Genomic DNA, 21,360 nt, shown 5'->3' with positions numbered 1-21,360 from the left:
ACTTACCAGTGTTATTTAGCAGTTGTATTCTTTTTTAATTAAAGACGAATGTGTACGAAATAAAAGGAAGCCATTTGTATGATGCATAATTTTAATTCTTTATCCATATCACATACATATACATGGAAATTAAATCCAGAAATAAATATTAAATTACCAAGAACCGGATAAAAACATTGTTCATTTACAAAAATCCAAAGCTATGTCTAAATTATTTTTATTATATTTATTTACAGTATATTATGTACCAATCATGCACATATCAGCATTTTTTAAATCGCGATGTACCTCTAATTTGGATGCCTTAATTAATTTCATATTTAATAAAACAAATAATCATAAATACATATGAAAAATATACATATTTTATTATATTTTTTTGTATGATTTTAAAATTTTTAAGAATTTATTTCAACCAAATTAAACTACTCTTGCACTGATAGTAGGTAGCTAATAATCTGTTCATGAATAGCAAAGCAAGAACTGTTTGAAATCCTCTCTGAATATAATTTTTATTTATATGATGTCTCAACAATTTTGCCCAGATTCATGCATTCACAGAAATAATATTAGGGCTACAAAGATTTTCGCTTCATTACTATAATAGATAACCATGCCGAATGTTATGTATAAGTAATAATAAGCACATAATGTGTAATATCTGAATCTTAGTAATTAATTTCTGGCAATTATAATTAATTAGTTAATCACAGCATATTTTATTTTTGAGGCTGTAATATTTTTACAGTTAGATTCAATGGCAGGTTGTACTCGGAATCAGATGAATCTGACAAGTTTGCACTTGCACTGGTAACATTGTCTGTAATAGATCCATGTCGTTCAGGAATTGAAGAGCTAGTAGATGAAGAAGACTTTGAGGTACTCGTGTGATTCGATTCTCGACTACTAGAACTTCTCAAATACCTATTTACAACATTAACCACGCTTCTCAGTCTTTTGCTCTCCCGGCTGCTATGTTTCTTATCAATCTTTCGCTTTTTATTACTTTTACTGCTACTTTGGGTACCGCTTGTACTGGGTTGATCTAAGATAGGAGGAGTATTAGAAGTACTATTAGATCGTTTCGAAGATTTCACCCCTTTACCGGAAGTAGACTTACGACTATTATTTGTAACCTTTTTCTCAGTGGCGCTGCTGGTTTTGATTTTCTTATTTTTATGTGCATTTGATTTGGTTTTTTTAGATTTCTTTTTTGGTTTTTCTAAATTACTACTCGCCTTTTTCGTATTCTTTTTCTTTTTCTTTTCACGTGGATTGAATAAGTCACAACTGGAATCGCTGTAGTAGGAAAGTGTAGATGAACTCGATGACGGTGATGTCTCGTGTGTTCTCGATTTAGATGTAGTGGATGAACTCAGTGAGGTTTCCACGTTAGAGGACGAAGGCGAAGTGTCCGTCGACAGGTGCGGCCGCTTACGAGGCAGCGGTGGGGTGTATGTGCTGCCTTCACTGTCGGAGTCAGCGGCAGTTTGAGCATTATGTTGGGTTAGTGTTAATTTTACAAGTGGTGCTGGTCTATTTTCCTGTACTTCAGGTGTTTGAGGTGGTTCTGGTTGTGTTTCATCTTCAATTACTACATCACTATCTGATCCCAATAAATCGACTACTTCAGGCGTTCGCGCATGAGGAGGTTTTATGTATCCAATGACCATTACTTCCGATGAGTCGTCATCGGAGTCGGACTGTGATAATGTTTCGATAGATATAACGTTGTCTGCGGTGGGTTCTGAGATGAAGTTCTGCGGGTAGACGGGGGCCGGTACTCGCGAAGGACCCGGAGGAGCCTCAGCTGGCATGGAACGCGAAACCAACACTATATCAGAATCTACACTGCTTTCCGAATCTGAACTTGAAAGTATTTCATTAACCATCGTGGATATACGAGAGTCCGTGGTGTACTGTACGTTTCGGTCATATCCAGATATATCGTAAGGTGTTGAAGCGAAACAATAAAGCTCGTGCAGAAAATGTTCTGTTCTATCACCAAAATATCTTTGCATTCCTTCCCGAAACTCTGGTGAGTTAATGTGATATCTAGGAAGTAAATCTGCGATTTGACTCATCACATATGCAATATGTCCAGTATTTTCATTTAATAAATAGTGAAGTTCCCTATTTAGCCAAGGCATCAAACGGTGCATTTGAGAGTCGTTGTACCTATAAATTATATTAGTATTATTATAGATGTATGTCAAGTATGCCTAATTTAACGGTTCCAATTACTGAAAAATGCATTCAGTGGTGTAGTATACTGTATGAGGTGTATATTATCTGAGTTCATTTACAGCACTTTACAATAAGTCACATTAAATCAATAATTTGCAGTAAGTAGGACTGCTTGCAAAGTCCTTACGCCTACAAATGGATTGGTGACTTTTATAGGTATGGGATGACCAAAGCATTGATGAGGGGTACAAAGGAAAAAAAGACTGGGATGGAAAAAGGAAACAGTCTAATAACATACTTTTATTTTCAATTATCATTTAGGTATATATAGGTACTAGTTAACCATAAACCATTGATTTATTGACCATACAGATCAACTTAAGCTTCAAGTGTGACTTTTGTAAGGTGTCTCTATCAATACACCTTATACTATATTATAAACAAACCTGTAAAATTCTGGGCTGCAATCTCTAAATCTTCCTGTGAAGTCAGGAAGGGGGCGAGCCCATAGATTATGTCTATATACAGTGCGTCTGAAGTATGAAGAGGGCCTACGACGATGAGGTGGTGTTGGGAGCGCATCAGCCACTAAGGGGTAATGCTGAAGTAGGAGCTGCTGAATTGCCATAGTATCCCGTCTGGGCAAAGTAAGAGTTGTCCTGTAAACATAATTGCACAAATATTAAATCAATGAAATTTCTCTCAATTTGATTACATTATCTTTTACTAGCTTTCAGCGGCTTCGCCCAATTCGTAAAACCCTAATATATTTTATACTAAAACCTTCCTCTTGAGTGACTATCTATTAGAAAAATCCCATCAAAATCTGTTGTGACATACAGACAGCTGAAAGCAACTTCGTTTTATACTATATATTGATTAAAACATCTTTCATCAGGTATGGGTAGTCTTAGATGCTAAAATATACGTATAATAATCGCAAATTTTGTTTGAAATAAGAAACAATTTCAAGAACCATTAAGCCTTCTAGTAACTGGGGTTCACCAGTTGCTCACAGAGCCTTCATCAAGCTTTGTTGTAAATTGCAAATGCATTGTTCAGTTTCTAATTAAATCATCTTTTGCTTTCTTATATAATAATAAAGAAAGATAATATCACATCTAAAGAAAAATATATTACTCTCTAATGAAACTTTTGTAAGACTTAATACAGTTTTTAAATTTGTTGATAAGACAACATGTATGAATTTACAGTTGGTTTTATGTAGGTCAAAGTTTATCAAATAGAAGGTATGGGTATACTAAGTGCCCTTACGCACTAGCGGTTAACCGCGGGGGCGGCTAACCGCGCGGTTAGCCGCTTTCCCATTTTAAATACGCAACCGCTTATGATTGTACGCACTAATCATAAAAGCGGTTGCATATTAAAATGTAACCGCGCGGTTAGCCGCCCCCGCGGTTAACCGCTAGTGCGTAAGGGCACTAATATATTACTTACAATTATTAAATTAAATATGTACATCTTTATTATTATTTCAATTTTGACTATAATAAATGGTTAATTTTATCCTCATATTTAATATAGTTACTTTGTATAGTATAAATAAATAATACATCATAAGTTGTGTTCAAAATTAAAAAATATACTCAGTTAAGTACCCGAGATGGGACTTTTACCTTAGCGTTCTAACAGACGAATGGCAAGTTGCAAACGGCAGAGGCTACTTCAGCTGTCGCCACATGTCGACGGCAGTCGTTGAAGCGTCGGCGGCAGCAGTGAATATGTCGACTGCTGCTGTCGACACGCAAAAACGGATAGCGTCAAATGTCAAACGCTTGGAGTTTGCTGTCAACACAAACTACAAGCGTCGCCACCTGTCAACAGCTAAAGTAGCCTCTGCCGTTCACAACTTGCCGTTTGTCTGTTAGAACGCTTAGACAAAATTGTAGGTAGTCAGTATTTAATATATATAACATTATATAGAAATAAACATAACTTAAGTGTACCTGTATCTAAATCTTCTAGTTGCGTTTGTAAAGTTATCCATTTCAATTCTCTCAATATCCTCTTGAGTCTGTTCAACCATATATTGTTCATATTGATGATTTGAGCGTACATTATGAATAATTGATTTGAAATTTTGCTTACACAGGGGGCACTCCGCTTTAACCTGAAATTATTTATTAAAAATTTAGTTTATATATTTACACAAACATTATGAAAAAATATATAATGACTTGATTTAATAGCCAATTCACCAACCTTATATTTTGAGACAAATATTAATTATACTTGCTTTGTTGTAAAAAAGTGATATTTGTGATAAAAAATTCAGTGTAGTCAAGTGCCAATTTGATTATTATTGACAACAAAAAAAAACATGATAATAAACTTTTGATGATCACTGTGTCTTAATCATCACACAAGGAATCTAGAAAGCTTTTTTTCTATATTAAATGAGTGAATATAAACAAAATTTTAATTATGAACTTACTTTACTCCAAGTGAGCAGACATTTAAAACAAAACTGATGAAGGCATGAGTCTGTAAATGATTTGTTTTTACATGTTCCTAGACAAATAGCACAATTAGGAGGTGGAGAGCTCCTCCCGCCTTCGTTGGGAGGACTACTGTCATCACTCTTCACACTGCTGTCCCCTTGGGAGGCAGTTGATAATGCCTCCATCTTTCTACCATATATACCTACAATTACATGCAAATTTAAACAATTGTATTTAACAAAATAATTTAACTTTCTACTATTTATTATACATATTATTTAATGGCAAATGGATAAGGAAATAGTTGGTGTGGTTGTGTGTAGTAAAATTGTTTTTGGAATAGATTGGAATTGGTACTTTTTATGTTAAACAGGAAATTATAGCTACAAATTGTAATATCTTTAGATATTATCTAAATATGGCAAATTATGTATAATTTCGTATCTATTCTTTTAATTTACTCTTTTCTATTACAAATTTCTAATCAATCGAAACGATATTAATTTCCTTAAACTTTGATTGTCATATTAGTTTACTGAGATCAAATTTATCAAATAACTACCTAGGTACCTATCGATTTTGAAAAGACATGACTGATCATGGTTATTTTAATATTTATAATCACATCATATCTAGACAAATCGAGAAAACAAACAATTTCATATGATTCTGTTGTTAATATTAATCCTTGATAAATTAAATTTCATAACATTTTTTCAAACCAATTTGTCACTAATAAACATTACCTTAGAAGCATGAGCTCTAGCGACGTTGACCTGATTGTAGATGATAATATAATTGAAAACAGAGTACCAACGTGTATGTAATGGCCGTATTTAATATCCAATACATTCCATCTTAGTAGGTATCTGAACACAGCGTAGGTATCTGAAGTAGAGCTTGGAACTTGGAAGTGCGACTGCGTGAAGTTTTTTGACAATCTATTTATCTATACCACAGAGATTGGAGATCTATACAGCTCCCGTCCGCCATACAGTTTTTATAAAAAAAATATATAGATTATAAATTAACAAATATTTAAGTAGCCTACTCACGATTCAATTTCAGTAACAATCTGTTGATACAATCTGCAGTGAGCTGACAGATTGTGTCGTGAATAGTATAGTTGAGGGCACGTTGGGGGCGTAACCCAACATGTTGCGAATTGGATCGGCGCGGAAGCAACCCGACAAATTGTCTCAGCAGATTGTGTGCGTGTTGAAACGTGAGTATTGTGATTGCTCCAATCTCGGCTCAATCGCGCTGCGCAGTAATCGCAAAATGGCGGTTTTGAGATAAACGCGGGAAAGACATTTTTACATATTTGAGGAAGATGTTTATATTTTATAGCCGTTTATACTTTATAGCCCTTGAAATCTATCAATAAAATTGGAAAAAATACAAGCTTTACAAAGATAATTATCTTATATTTCATAAATTAGTATATCCATTAATAATGCGTATTATTGCGTTGAGGTTTAGCATCAGGCCAGGCATCAACGTGACGTGCACACGTTGTGGCAAGCAATCGCGGAATGAAATTGTGTCATCAGATTGAGGGTTGGATGAATCGTGAGTAGAGAACGCTCAATCGCGACTGCAACAAATTGTTTCAGCAGATTGTTGGTTGTGTTGAACCGTGAGTAGGGCCTTTAAGGCTGGTTGCAGAGCTTGACCGACCATCAGGCATCAGTGCGTACGTCAGTCGCGCTTGTCAAATGTATGGAAATAAGAAATTCATAAAACCGTTCATAGCTAGACTGACCATACGCACGCGTATTGTCATGCGTATTATGCAGGCGCTAGACATGTGATCAAATACGCAAATACCTACAAAGTCGCGAAGTGTGGCACTGACATTTGCCTATTTGTTCAAAGTTTGAACCTAAGAGCAATTAACCTATAGAGTACTTGTATCGAGCGTATACAATTTACATATATTTGTTTCTCTCTATCTAAAGAAAACGTCGTATGAAAGAATGAGACAGCTATAGACAACAAGCTACGTTTCAACATAGTCATGGCACCATTTTTACTATAGGTACGTATTTAGATAGATAGAAGGTGATAGTGATGGGATGTGCTTCAATCGATAAAATCGTGAATGTATTTTGCATTTACGGTTTCGTGAAATAATAAATAATAAAAAAACAAAACTTATAATTAATTTCAGTTGAATACATTATTTGTTTAATCCTACGTATATAATAAATGCGAAATTATGTGAGAAGGGATGTTACTCTTTCACTGCGGAACCGATTACAATGAAATTTTTTACATACACACATAGGTTAGGTTTTATCCCGGAAATCCCACGTGAACGGGAACTGTGCAGGATTTTCTTTAAAAACGCGGGCGGAAAGCTATTATATTATAAAAGAAATTTTAAAACTTGAAATGTAATTTAAAATAAAGAAGGAAATGATGATAAAGTTAAAGGAGTGAGGAGAAAGGCACAGTCAGCATGAAGGAATCATGCAGCATTTTAACAAGTTAATAAAAGGACAGTCTTAATGAAAACATTTTCCTAACATCCTACTAATAAATCGAAAGTTTGTGAGGATGGATGTTTGTTACTCTTTCACGCGAATACTACTAAACCGATTACAATGAAATTTGGAAAAATTACTTTTGATCCCGTAAATCCAACAGGAATGGGAACTATGCGGGTTTTTCTTTGAAAACGCATGTATATTAAGTATGTATTTCAATAGTAGTTTCTCATCTATGAGAACTGTCATTTAATCAACCGTTTAATTTTCACATAGTTACACATTTAAAGTAGGTAACTTAAGTGTAAAAAATTTCAAAATAAAAATTCACTCTCTTTAATCAAATGTATTTATTATCTACAGGAACAAAAAAAAAACGTAAGCGTAAGATTGCACAATTCTTCTAGAGTATCCATCTTGATAACACGTAGGCTCGAAATGCAGTGAACACAATATTGCAAATTGTGGCGGCGTCCAATCAACTCATGTCTCACGTTTTATACCCATTTTTATTTAGCTCTGGAAATCTAAAACAAAATGAATTTATTAATAATCTGAAAGAGAAATTAATAAACAACAAACGAAAACTAAAACACATAGGGCAAATAAAACAACCACGTGGTATGTTTTATTTTCCTGCGGTAAAAAATTTACATCTATTATTTGCAACAACAACTACATATAAATCTGATTTATGAAACAAAATAAATAAATCAACGTTAATATGAAATAGATTTTTTGTCATAAATCGATAATATACGCTAGATGTGTTACAACACTACGGTGGTAAACAAAATGCCAAACGTGATATTATTGTGACGTTTTTTAAAAATTATTTCATTATTTTATATTCCACAACCCCATAAAGTGGGTAAATGTTACAGTTACAACATAAAATTACAAAAAAGTGCTTGATAAAACCTTCAAATAGGTTTAAAACATAAATATTTATCAATTTGCTGAAAATCACTTACCGATGGAAAGATATTTTTACATTGTTTTTATCCAAAACTCCCATTCGACTAGTGATAGCCGGTTGCTAAACATACAATAGTTATTTTAGCACACTGACAAATAAAAAGAAACACTGTACACTTTATATTTTCTAAATATTTCGTTAAAAACACTTGACGCACTGAGCCCACCAGCTGGTTGGAAAACAAACTGACTGCCGGCGCGCTACGTTTGAAGACAGTGCAGATACCCTATCGCTATCTCAATCTGGCTTATGCTGTTATTGACTAAGAGTAAGTAGATTAGAAAATATGTATTTTGTTCTGTCTTAATATAAGAACTCTATAGGTTAATTGCTCTTAGGTTTGAACACATATTTGAAGTTTGCCGAGTCGAGTCGGTTTTTCTCAATGACTAAGGAATCCTATGGACAGGGCATATTGTTCTATACAAACAACTGATTATACAAATATCATGCATTTCGATACCGAAATAATAAAACTAATACTGTCTCTTTCTAACTAATGAATATTCTGATATGTGAAAAAATATGGCTATACGTCAGTCAGTGCTAATTCTATACCGCTTGACATTTGAAGTTAGCTCAAATACCTACTGTGGCCGGTCGCCATTTTATGTTCTCGTTATTACGATGTACATGCTCTGTCATTGCTCCGTAGTAAACATTGAAAAATATTGAATATTTTTGTGATTGTGACAAACATTTGTGTCTAAAACATGTAGAGTGGTCAAGGACAAATAGTGGCATAATGTCAAAGCGCAGTATTGTGGGATGTGGCTCCGGAAAGAATGAAAACCAGAAAAGTTTGTCTTTGCACCGGTATGTATACGTTTTGACTGAAATATTAGTTATTTATTTGCTGATTTAGTTATTTTCATGTATATTGAATTGAGGAGTATTCACAGACTATGTTCAGTGCAAAATTGTTACCAAATATAGCTTTATTTTGTATATTTTCGTTATAGTAAAATAATGAATTTGGGTGCTAGTGATGGCTTATAATATCGACATTAGCAAAATGTTCGATGAAGACGTGCGTCTCCCAAGGCTGTGTCATTAATCTTATGAATAGTTGCTTTGGTGAATACACTTCCAAATTAACAAATTAATTTTGCCAAGAGCAGCAGAAGGAAAAATAAAACACTTAAATTTACCTAATATGAATAAGATTAGTCGCTTTTATAGTACTTTAAAAATGTATTTATAAATAAGTCAGGTCAGGACTAAAATTATAATAACCTAAAAATTCATTTTTTATAGGTTACCAAGAAGTGAAAATAGAAAAGGAAAATGGTTAGAAGCAATTGAAACTGAAAATATCAAGCCAAATGTAAAGGATATATCATAGTATGTTCCCTACATTTCCCCGAAAGTGCTTTCAATAGAACAATGGATGTGATTAGTCTGCACGATGATGCTATACCAGTATGTTTGCCGCTGCATTCACACAGGGTGAGGTTTTTATCTGTAGACACATGATGTCTTCCAATTTACTTTTGGTCTTTTTATTTAGATTTAGGGCTGTCATTTATATGCTAACGTTTCTCCTATTTTGAAGAGGGCCTGTGAACAAACTGAGATGGTTTTATATGATTTTTTGAGTACAAACTTGGGTGATATTTGGTTGTTGAAATGTTATTGACTGAGGGAAAGTGCAATTTACTTTAAATACATGGGGTGTTTTAAGTTATTTTTCTATTCTTTATAAATTTATATTTATAAAGCATTTGAATGCCATAAAATAAAACCAAAAATATAAATTTCAATTCCGCTATTGCAAGCCCTAATGTTAATATTAATTTCAAACCGTCGCGTCAGCATTGCCCTTTTAATTAAAATGTATTGCATGTTAGTTAAAATGTAAAGTGAACAATGTTAGTTAATGTAAACTGTGACATTTCATTTCCAGGTACCGGTTGAGCCTCAAATCCCGAACTCAAAAATGAACAGAGTGAATCCGAGTGCATCACAGGCTGCACGAAATAGTTTAGTTCTATAATTTTCTCTGTTATTAAGTAATTATTGTTTTTTTTTTCTATTACCTACTGTATATTGTGTTGTTCATCGTAATAAAAAACTATTATATACCTATATTAGTATTTATTTTGTATCATTATATTACATTCCTCAAAACTGAAATTAGTTCAGCTAAAAGGTAACAAAAGGTAAAATATGTATATATAAATACTAGCGGTCCGCCCCGGCTTCGCCCGTGGTACATTTTTACGTTTTCTCTCCATAAGAACCATCCTCGTACTTCAAGAAATGTAATAAAAAAAGAATTAACGAAATCGGTTCAGTTGTTCTCGAGTTATGCGCTTACCAACACAATTTGCGATTCATTTTTATATTATAGATTATTTTTATATCGATAAACATATTAATGTTTATCGATATATTCTCGGCACTAAACACCGCCATGTTTAGTTCCATTCAATATGGCGCCGGCCACACTTTTTTTGTAGGTATGTCACTTCCATGTGATTCCTTATTCATTGGTTTTTCTGCGAACATCAAAGTAATCAAACTTCAAAGTTGCTTCAAAGTTTGTGCGCCCTGCCACACTTGTTGCAATGCTTAGTAACGCGCGCGCCGCTGACCGGAGCAGTTGTGTGTGTATATTTTGAGTGTCATAATGGAGTGGAGTAATGATGTAGTTATCGAATTTCTTCAGCTACGTCCTCTTACGATACATTGTAGACATCCATTCACGTCTTCTTCTTGGAGATTTAACATTTTGATGTAAAGAATGAAACCAAAAATTGAACGCACTCAAATAAAACAGATTGACGGCGTCCACAAAATCGTCTTCCGATCTATCAGCCATCTTTGCAATAACTGTGCCGTAAAACATTTGAAAACAAGTCTAGCAGGCATATTTGTAATCGTGTTTGCGTCAAAGTTTTCACTTCAAAGTTTGTACAAATGTTTGCTCAAACTTTGAAGCCAATGTGTAGCGCCAGCATTAGTGTCATAGTCACAATAATTGTTGATGCGTATCGTCAGGACCGACGGTACGCACTGACGGTCGGTCAAGCTCTGCAACCAGCCTTATTTCCTGTAGTCTTTGGCAAACCTTATTTCAAAATTCAATTGTTTTCATCATTCATGCAAATGTCAATGTCAAACGATAAATAAAGGCAAAAAAAACCTGAAGGCTGACCGCTGAATTCGAAGATTAGATTTTGCGCACAAATAGGTACCATAAAATTAAAAAAAATTAACATCTTTTAAAATAAGATAAGAAAATGGGTTTATTGAAAAAGGTAAAAATATGATTTTATTAAGTAAAGGGTTATTGATCGCAGATTACATAACCCAACATATTATAAGATTCTTAACTAACTAGTGTTAAAGAACTAATTTCCTTTCTTCTTGGTGTAAGCTCTTTTTTTTAATGAATATTACTATTCGTACCTATATCCTATCAGCAAATGCATTTTAATTGTAAGTTAGGAGAGATGTCAACAAACACAATGGATAATTATATTTGAATATTTGCAGACTACGGGCCTAATGGGCTTAGCGGTGAACCCAAATCCCCATCATACACTTGGGGCACTATATGGTAAAATTCTTAGAACACTGCAAAAAATGCCCGAGCAATCGGTGTACAGAAAATATACAGAACAAATTGTCAAAGAGAGGGCTGCAGTTCTTCAACAGGTTGTACATATTTGTAGTTATTCCCAAATCAATAACAAATTAATTATGGTATATGGAGAATATTCTTAGCTATTGTGCTGTTATAGTGATTTATGATGTTTTCAGACCAAGGACAGCTATGAGATAGAAAATAAAATAAATTGTGGGCAAGCTGAAGAATTAATTATACAGGCTGAAAATGAGTTGAATTTAGCTCGCAAAATGCTTACTTGGAAGCCATGGGAACCACTAGTGTCTAAACCTCCTAAGGGTCAGTGGGATTGGCCCCCTACTAAAGCTTAAATTTAGAAATTTTATTAAATAACATGTAGACACTTATCCTGAATTCATCAAAAAAATAAACAAACATCAGAGTTAGAAAAATGTTTTATTTGGAAAAAAATGTATAAAATTGTGTTATAAAAAAAGTTTATTTACAGAACTTATATGTAAGCAAAGTGTAAAAAATACACAGGTCCTGATCTCTTTTCAATTCACTGCATTGAATAAAAGTATAAAAATCTATTTACAAAACTGTTCAAAACTAATTTTGAAGTTTGATTATAATATTTTAAAACTGATGTTTCTTACAACCTGCTTTACCTTAGTCTGTATTTGATTTGTTTTAGTCATGTGACATGAGTTTATTTAAATTTTAAATGTATTCATAAGATGCAATAACACTTTCTTTGGTGATATTTTTTATAAAGTGATTTGTACCACTTTTTGGCACATCATGAATCATGATGAACAATGGGAATGTTTGAATTATTACAAAAATAATGTAATTCATTTCATCTAAATTTTATGAATACTCAAAATTATAATACTTTTTATCTTTACAATAACAAATATTGGCAAACCACAAGTAAATATAGCCTTCGATTTTTTATTTTGGCTTATATTTCCTTTTCTCTTATCATCAAATTGAATATATTAAATAATGGTAACTAGCAAAGTTGATTTACCCCTTCATAGGACAGATTTTTATAGCTTAAATAAAATTTATTTCACCACATAGACCATGTCGACACTAGTTCCACTTTTAATACTTGTAAAAAATAATATATTTCCTTATTTATTTAAGCAATGAAAAACTATCCAAATTGAAATAGTTACCAACAAATATAAACATTTTTTAACTGAATTTATACTTTTCTTAATAATATGTTACAAACTTAAACATCTAAACATATTCTAACAAATAAATAACATTATAAAACCACATGTTCTGAAAAATCATTTTTGAACAATAACTGAGTAAATTTTATCATATAATTGATTAAGTCGATGTTACACCTTTTCTTGCTACTAAAAGATTTAATACTGGATGTTTTTTGATGTAACTAACAGCCTTTTTATGTGTCACCATAGTAAAATCATATCCATTACATTGTAGGATTTTATCATGCATTCGTAAACCAGCTTTTGCTGCTGGACTGCCTTCATGAACTTCTGTTACATATATACCCTGAAATATAAATAATTGAAGTGTAATATTAAAAATAAAATATGCCATAGAAAGTCATATTATATATTATACTACTCTAGCATTAATTGGCTTTTTAAGATTTTGATAAAACACAAATTACAATGGATTACATGATTGAAGACACATTAGCAGTGGATTTCAGTTCCTTTAAACTTACGTTGTCAGTATAGCCCTGCGGGCTTTTACGGTAATCTTGATCAATACCGCCTCCTATTTTGAAGCCGCATTTCATTACTTCGCGTCCTTCAGCGTCGACTCCAGCTTCTTTTTGGAGAGTTATTGGTATCTGTAGAACAAAAACAATACCGATGGATATGGTTTATCTACAACAAAACATGGGATGGGAGTGGTCTGGAATCTTACGCTGAGACACTCCATAGCCGTTCCGGCCTGGTGCTGAAATGCCATTTTCGCCATGGTTGATGATTAGTTATAAAGATGTCCAAGAAAAAGAATATTTGTTAAATGTTTATACTTTAATTTATTATTAACAAAGTTTCGCAGTTCGCTGTGAAAGAACGCCTTCGTCGAAACCGTAAATGACTTATGACATAACATACGTCAAAAGTCAAAATTCAAATGACAAATCCAAAGAGTGACAAATCCAATTCCAAAAAGTCAGAATAGGTTCTTCTTCTTCTTTTTTTCAAATGGCAACTCCCGATCCTAGTGAGGACGGATTCTGCCAATGTCAGGTTTTGAACGGATGGTCAGTATATGGCAAGAAGCTTATATCTAATACACTGGAGATTTCGGTATGAACATTGACGTGTAACAAGAAAATATTGCTCAGTTCATGTTTTTTATCACTTTCACACCTAACTTGGTATTGCCACTGTTAATACGAAGTTTTCCCAAGGCTACTATGTATGCTGTAATATTCTGTGCAAAAGGTTAGTTTTTGTACATGAGTTTGTTGATAAATTGCCAACAACGTCATTCAGAAGCATTGTTGGATGAGACAATTATTATTTATGCTAAATAAACTAAGTATCTGAACCAATTATTAAAAAGCGATACTCCCTGATTATGGGTAGTCACCATAATAAAATTGTAGCAACTCTCACTTTGTCAATATGGCATGTGTGTCAAAAAAATTGCGTCGCTTCGAATATTTAAGTTAATATTGTTGCTTATTTAATGAATATTTTCCGAATATAAAGAATGCATTGTATTGTGCAAAATTGCAGAAGTGTTTGGACACCAAATTCTGGCATAGAATTTCACAGGCAAGTGTATATTAATTACGTTATTTACAATATTCCTCAATACTCCTGCATTTACCTGTTTAGAATCATTTCAATGGCAAAAATTGTAAAATTTTGCATCATTTTAGAAAGCATTCATGTTAAATTTGTTATTTTCCTAATACTTTATCATTTTTCAACAAGTTTTCAATAAACAAAATTAACAAGTAAGGTGACCATGATGACGAGTTTTTATGGATAGTGAAGAGAATATATTGTAATAACAATATTATGATGAAATTTAGAACACCATTTTCAAGATTTTTACTAGTAATGAAACAACACTCGACATCGGTATTGCACTCACATGTAGTTATAAGATTGTTCGTTTTTACATTGAAATTTATACTTTTTTAACTTACCTCATATTTTTTGTTTTAGGTATTTCAGCTTTCCAAAAAGTAAAATAAAAAGAAATATATGTGCCCATCAAGGGTAAAATTACTGAGGATTACGACCCAGAAAAAAATACCTTTTGAAAAATAAACTTTGTAAAGAAAATTTGTGCAAGGCTGCTATAAACAGTTTTTCTTTGATGATTCTGGCTTGAAATTGACCCGTCGAAGCAACGCGTTTAAAAAGAAGATCCTGAGTAGCTAACAATTTGGTAAACAGCATCTGATGCAAAACACAACTTTCCTCTATTTACAAAGGATGTTAATGCTATATATCGGTTCATATCCAAGCTTTGTAGCCAAAAGTTATTTATAACTATCATTCTATACCAATTAAAATTGTATGTACCTACCTATAAAGTATGACCATAATATTATAATATAAATGCTGTTAAAAATATATGTCGTTATTATTTATAGACCATGATTTTTAGTTTTTTCTATTTTGAAAAATCCTGAATTTACAAACCAGCGTGATCACTCGACAGAAAGAGACAAAAAACATGACTGACGTCATTGAATGTCATAGTTTCTTGTTTCAAGTTAATGGTCATAGTGCAATCTCCAGTGTATTAGAGGATATAAGCTTCTTGGTATATGGTAATGCTCATGTTAAGCGTGCTCTGTGCTGAGGAAAAATCACGGTTGAGATGATTTAACTACTTTTTATTTACTCATAGACTTCTTACATGGAGCTGTATAACCTGACAAAGAACAAATATTAGTTATAGACAACACAACACATCACAAAAGCATAGCATAAAATAGGTATAGGTAGTCAAGAGGGAGTTCAAAATTTTAGATTGTTAAAATTGATAAATTTTGATAGGATATTCACAAATGAGGTAGGGACAAGGCAAAGTAAACACTTAAAATTAGTAGGGAGGGGAACATCTGGGGGAAGGATATCCAGAAGTGAGATTCGGAGCTTTGGGCAAACAAAGAATAAATGGTCATAACTACCTTCGTCTATACCACACTCACAGAGAGAATGGTCACGAACATGAATTTTAAATAAATGAATAGGAGTGGTATTGTGACCTAAACGGAGGCGGCAAATGGTGGAAACAGTAGGCTTGTCTATATTAGGGAAACGGAAGAACCAGGGCTTACGTGGAATTGAGGGTTGGATATCTCTATAAAATTTCCCTTTGGTTGAATTTTTCCACTGACTGTTCCATGTATGATCCAAGCGATCCTTAGAAAGAGAAGAAAGATCGTGGGCATAATTAGAGTAATGCTCCAGAGTACCATGTTGAATGGCAGATTTAGCCAGAACGTCAGCTTTCTCATTGCCTACAATACCAGAATGGCTTGGAATATGTACTAAATCTACCTGAAGCCCTTTTCTGAAGCAGTTGTAAAGTGCGGATTTGATTAGAAAGATGATAGGAAATTTAGACTTAGAGCGGAAAGGGTTAGAAGTAATAGACTGAAGACAGCTGAGGGAGTCTGAAAAAATTACTGAATTTTGGAGATTATGAGAGTCGATAAAATTGAGAGCTTCCAAGATAGCTGTGGCTTCACCAGTAAAAACAGAAGAGAGAGGGGGACATTTAAATTGTAAAATAGTGTTGGAGTTATGGTGCCAAACAGCAATACCTACAGCAAGATGATTTGACACTTTTGAGGCATCCGTGAAAAAAAGATTATAACCACGCCAGTAGGAAGAAACCAGACAATTAAAAGCAACGTTAGAATCTGGAGCATATTTTTGAATACCAGAACTTATATTAATGTTGGGGTTAAAAACTAGTGCATGAAATGGAGTTGAATATAAAGGATGGATACTAAATTGGAATGTTGGATCCGGAAGGCGGTTAAATTTGATGAGACTTTTAAGTAGGCAAGGAAAATCAGATGGACGACGGAGGTTGTTTAGGGTAAGTATTTGAAGTAAATTTCGAATTTTAGGAAGAAGGGGATGGGAGGATAATTGTATAAGCCGAAAGAAATACTTGTCTGCCAGATATTGACGGCGGAGAGATAATGGAGGGTCTACACATTCTACCTGAAGGGCATTGACTGGGGTAGACTTCATGGCACCTATAATGAGTCGCAGACACTTGTATTGTATTCTGTCCAATTTTATTAAAGCTGTTTTGTTGCAAGGTTCTAAGATGAACGAAGCATAATCCAAATGGCTACGAATTATAGCATTGTAAACTAGTTTTTGACAATATGGATGTGATCCCCACCAAACACCAGCTAGGGAGCGTAAAACATTAATACCCTTTTCGCACTTCTGAGAAATGTAGTTAGTGTGAGCCATACCATTCAGCTTTTGGTCAAGCACCACCCCTAGAAATTTAATCTTGTTGACTACAGGGATTGAGGAGTTTTCTAGTAATATTACCGGCTGTGGGATCAAGCGTTTTTTCGTGAACACAACTACATTGCTTTTGCTGGGCGATAGTGACAAGCCATGATCGCTCATCCAATTTTCCAAATAAGACAAGGCACTGTTAAGTCGGAAGGTAATCACATCCATATTCTCTGACGAAGCATACAATGCTATATCATCCGCATACTGCAGAACGCTACAATACGATGGAATGGCTTTATCCAAATCCCAGGTGTATATAGAATACAATAATGGACTCAAAACGGAACCTTGAGGGAGGCCTTTAAATACAATTCTAGTAGGTGTATCTTTAGAACAGCGTACTTGTATCGTCCTCAACATTAATAAGTTGAAGATGAAATGTATCATCCTCTCAGGCAAACTCAGCTGTAACATTTTCTGTCTGAGCACTGGAAGAAGAACATTATCGTACGCTGATACTACATCCAAAAATACGCCGACCAGATACTGTTTATTGTGAAAAGAGGAACGTATGTCAGTTGTTAGAATACTAAGACTGTCAAGTACACTCAAACCTTTCCTAAAACCAAATTGGGAGCTAGACAGGAGACCTCTGTTCTCGACCAGCCATTCTAGACGATTTTTAATAAGGTGTTCGGTGATTTTGGCTAAGGTAGAAGACAGGGCAATTGGTCTATAGGAATTGGGGTTAAGGGGATCCTTGCCGGGTTTGGGGATAGGGATAATAAGCTGGGTTTTCCAAGAGTCGGGAATAATGGCATGTAAAAAGAAAATGTTAATTAAATTTAGGAAAAAAGATTTTGTTTGATCGCCTGACTTGCAAAGAAAAGAATATGGTATACCATCAACCCCAGGGGATGAGTCTTTTAAGCCATCAAGAACCGTAACAAGTTCTTGCATGGTGAATGGGCTATCCATACTGTCGTATGATACAAAATTATGGGGAGGACAGGGAAAATGATCAGAAGAGGGGACAAATGGAGGGGATAGTTTGTCAATAAAATCATCAAGCCAAGCGTCTGAGTTGTTGGATATTCTATTTTTATCACATAGAGCTCCACGGAAACGGCGAATACTATTCCACATTAATGATGGCGGGGTTTTTGGAGATAAGCTCTCACAGAAACGGACCCAGCCCTGTTTCTTTTTTCTTGATAGCACACGTTTAGTGCGTGCTGCAATTTTCTTATAATTTATAAAGTTCTCATAAGACATAATGGAATCATATCTTAACTCGGCTTCTTTACGGTCCTTAACTATGGCAGTACACTCATGATCCCACCAGGGAGGAGACAACTTCCTAACAGACAGAGTTGAATAAGTTTTCAATGGGAAAGATTCGGTAGCAGTAGTATCGAGACAGTTAACAAAAAGAGAATAAGATTCCAAACAATTCTCAGGTGAAGCATTTGGGAGATTACTTATTTTGGTATCAAGGGAGTTGGCAAATTTCTCCCAGTCGGCATTGCCTAACTTAAATTTGAGCAAAGGTGGGAAAGCACTAGTGGGAACATGAACTGTGCGTGAGCAGGAGATGAGGATTGGAAAATGGTCGCTCCCATGAGTAGAGGAAAGCGTAGAACAAGAAAAGGAAGGGGCTAAAACAGAAGAACAAATTGTTAAGTCCACTACAGTATTAGGATTTTGTAATGGGGAAACTCTACGGGTAGGAAGGCAATCGTTAATAATACACATATTTAGATCTTCAAAGAGGTCGACCAGAAGATATCCAAAGGAGTCGCAGATGTACGAGCCCCAAGAAGTATGGTGGCCATTAAAGTCACCCATAATAATAACAGGGGGAGGTAGAGAGGAGATGATTAAGGAAAGCTCTGGAATAAAACTAGGATGAGGATGAGGAACATAAACGGATAAGACTGAAATATTAGCAGCTCTAGCTGCAACTGCATTAAAGTTACAGCCATGGTGGGGAAGTGGAATTTGTGAAAAGGGAATACTGTTATTCAAGAGCAGAGCACAGCCGGCATAACCATCGGCTCTGTCGTCTCTAAGACAGGAATACCCTGGAACCCTAAACCGGGAACCGGGCATTAACCATGTCTCTGAGATAGCAAGAACCAGAGGTTTATGATTGGTTATTAATTCAAAAATCTCGTGCTTCTTGGGACGGATACTCTGAGCGTTCCATTGCAGAAACACTAGATCCATAATTGAGGATTGATGAGAAACGAGATAATCTTTCGGCAACGTTGGACGGTAATTGGTGGGGATAAGAAAGTAAAGTCTCTATAAAAGATAAACACATATTAAGTAGATGTTCATCAAAAGGAAGTGAAGAGCCTGTATTAGGGAAAGCACAACCATTAGAAAGGGAGGAAGGAGGTTCACGAATGATAGAATGATGTGCATCCTTATCATAAGACTTACCCAGAGGAGCTCGGGAACGGGGGGTCTGAGTGACTGTTTTTCTGTATGAGACATTAGGTGTTGATTGGATAGGAGGATTAAAATGGGAAGACGGGAGGCTTTGGGGGTGCAGAGATAAAGGTTTCTGCATCTGAATATTCTCAGCATAGGATCTACGAGTTGACGGGATGACTCTAGAAGCATCCTCAAAAGATATACCTTCAGATGCCATTAACTGCTTAATGGCCTTTTGCCTAGCTTGTTCGGGACATTTTCTATCGGTGGCATAGTGCTTACCAGTACAATGGAGGCATGTCGCATCAGACTCTAAAATTGGACAAGAGTCGCCCAAATGGGCCTGGGAGCATTTGAAACAACGTTCCTTAGAGCGGCATTGGTCGCGTACATGTCCAAACCGACAGCATTTATAGCACTGAATTGTGGGGTATTGGTACACTTCTACTGGCATGGAGTTGTAAAGGCAGTATATTCTATCTGGACGAACTTGGCCCTGAAAGGTCAAAACAACTGTTTGAGATGGTGACCATGAAGTAACACCATCTATTCTAATTTTTTTATTAAGCCGTCTGGCTTTCAAAATTTTGCCTCTTCCACCTGGGAAATCCACATGGCTGATAAATTCTTCCATAGACCACTCCGTAGGGACACCTTTGACAATGCCCATACGAGTGATGTGAAAAGTTGGAATGGAGGCTTGGTAATTTGAATCTTTAAGAGGGGGGAAATTTATAAAATTATTTGCGTCACTAGCTGTATTGAATTGCACAGAAATTTTATTACGCCCAATAGCTTTAACTCCATCTTTAGCTATGTTAGCTACACGATTATTGTATAGGAATGATCCAAATTTAATCGGCCTAATAGTTAAACCCGCCGCAGGATCGGCCTCCGTACGGGACACATAAACAATAAAAGGACCACTGTCATTGTCGGAATATGTAATGGGATTAGATAAAATGGGATCCACATATGAATTTTGAGAGGATGCGATCGCGTAGTTGGTAACTGTTACATGTCTTTTAGACGGAATAATGTCTGTATCAGCGATGGATGCCTCACATCGTTGTCTTTTATTGCTTATGTGCTCTGCTTCCATCACCTCACCCTGGATGTCAGGAGGTTTGCCAGGGTCGGGAGGATCAGGATTCATGATGGCTGAGGAAAGTTAGTAAATAAACGCTTACCCCAATATATATATAAAGACAATCACAGATTTGGTTATCACTACCAGTTTACACTAAAAATGAGTGTTCTCAACAAGTAATTCAACAAAAATCTCAATGGCACGTGTTTTCTCCGACACAACAAAGATCGAAAAAACGTCAGAATAGGTATTTGAATGCTGTCCAAAGACACTAAGCAGCCTCTACACCACCCAACACCTCTACACATAGGCCAACGTGTTGGTGGGTGCGCTAGCGCGCTAGCCCAGCCACTGGTCCAATGTGTAGAACGGGCGTCACGTCACAGTTCACACTTGGTTCACACGAGCGTTGGCGCGACGCACAGAGCAAGTAATATAGTACGCGGCGGTAAGCAATACAGAGCAAGTAATATAATAGCTTGCCGCGCGTTGTCAGTAACTGAAACTCATTTATTTAGCCCAAACAATATAACCTGAATGAATGTATTATTTAATATATAATATATTATACAACAAATAATCATTTATATATAATAACATAATATGAAGTAGAAATATAATAGATAATATATATAATATAACAATCACAATTTTACACAATACAAG

The 21,360-nt window shown here is 34.9% G+C and overlaps 4 protein-coding genes and 1 long non-coding RNA gene across 6 annotated transcripts; 2 read left to right on the top strand and 3 right to left on the bottom strand.

Annotated features, from left to right (window-relative positions):
- Window positions 1-73: 73 nt before the first annotated feature.
- On the bottom strand, window positions 74-5,615 carry LOC123696214 (E3 ubiquitin-protein ligase Topors). The gene is made up of 5 exons (XM_045642282.1): window positions 5,396-5,615; window positions 4,643-4,851; window positions 4,155-4,318; window positions 2,634-2,846; window positions 74-2,178 (listed from the first exon to the last, which is right to left on the bottom strand). Exons 2-5 carry the CDS (start codon window positions 4,832-4,834, stop codon window positions 720-722), a joined length of 2,028 nt encoding a protein of 675 aa, XP_045498238.1. The 5' UTR covers window positions 4,835-4,851; window positions 5,396-5,615; the 3' UTR covers window positions 74-719.
- A 3,203-nt stretch (window positions 5,616-8,818) lies between these two features.
- On the top strand, window positions 8,819-10,208 carry LOC123691027. Its single transcript, XR_006751356.1, has 3 exons — window positions 8,819-8,936; window positions 9,378-9,569; window positions 10,027-10,208. It is a non-coding gene; the product is annotated as an uncharacterized LOC123691027 (long non-coding RNA).
- Window positions 10,209-11,219: 1,011 nt separating this feature from the next.
- On the top strand, window positions 11,220-12,146 carry LOC123691021 (NADH dehydrogenase [ubiquinone] 1 alpha subcomplex subunit 5). Its single transcript, XM_045635200.1, has 3 exons — window positions 11,220-11,383; window positions 11,622-11,783; window positions 11,889-12,146. Exons 1-3 carry the CDS (start codon window positions 11,366-11,368, stop codon window positions 12,063-12,065), a joined length of 357 nt encoding a protein of 118 aa, XP_045491156.1. The 5' UTR covers window positions 11,220-11,365; the 3' UTR covers window positions 12,066-12,146.
- On the bottom strand, window positions 12,132-13,797 carry LOC123691011 (tax1-binding protein 3 homolog). Its single transcript, XM_045635190.1, has 3 exons — window positions 13,618-13,797; window positions 13,412-13,540; window positions 12,132-13,233 (listed from the first exon to the last, which is right to left on the bottom strand). The coding sequence occupies exons 1-3, from the start codon at window positions 13,669-13,671 to the stop codon at window positions 13,045-13,047; spliced, it is 372 nt and encodes a 123-aa protein (XP_045491146.1). The 5' UTR covers window positions 13,672-13,797; the 3' UTR covers window positions 12,132-13,044.
- A 1,692-nt stretch (window positions 13,798-15,489) lies between these two features.
- Window positions 15,490-20,925, bottom strand: LOC123691003. 2 transcript variants are annotated; one of them, XR_006751354.1, is made up of 2 exons: window positions 20,795-20,925; window positions 15,490-15,600 (listed from the first exon to the last, which is right to left on the bottom strand). XR_006751354.1 is itself a non-coding variant. In XM_045635174.1 (2 exons), exons 1-2 carry the CDS (start codon window positions 20,758-20,760, stop codon window positions 15,563-15,565), a joined length of 912 nt encoding a protein of 303 aa, XP_045491130.1. In that variant the 5' UTR covers window positions 20,761-20,925; the 3' UTR covers window positions 15,490-15,562. The 2 variants fall into 2 exon arrangements, 1 of the variants encoding a protein (XP_045491130.1); XM_045635174.1 differs by having other exon boundaries at window positions 19,887-20,925.
- Window positions 20,926-21,360: the final 435 nt, after the last annotated feature.

Source organism: Colias croceus, chromosome 1 (assembly GCF_905220415.1).
Source record: "Colias croceus chromosome 1, ilColCroc2.1".
Lineage (NCBI taxonomy): Eukaryota > Metazoa > Arthropoda > Insecta > Lepidoptera > Pieridae > Colias > Colias croceus.
This window is presented reverse-complemented; position numbering and strand designations above follow the sequence as displayed.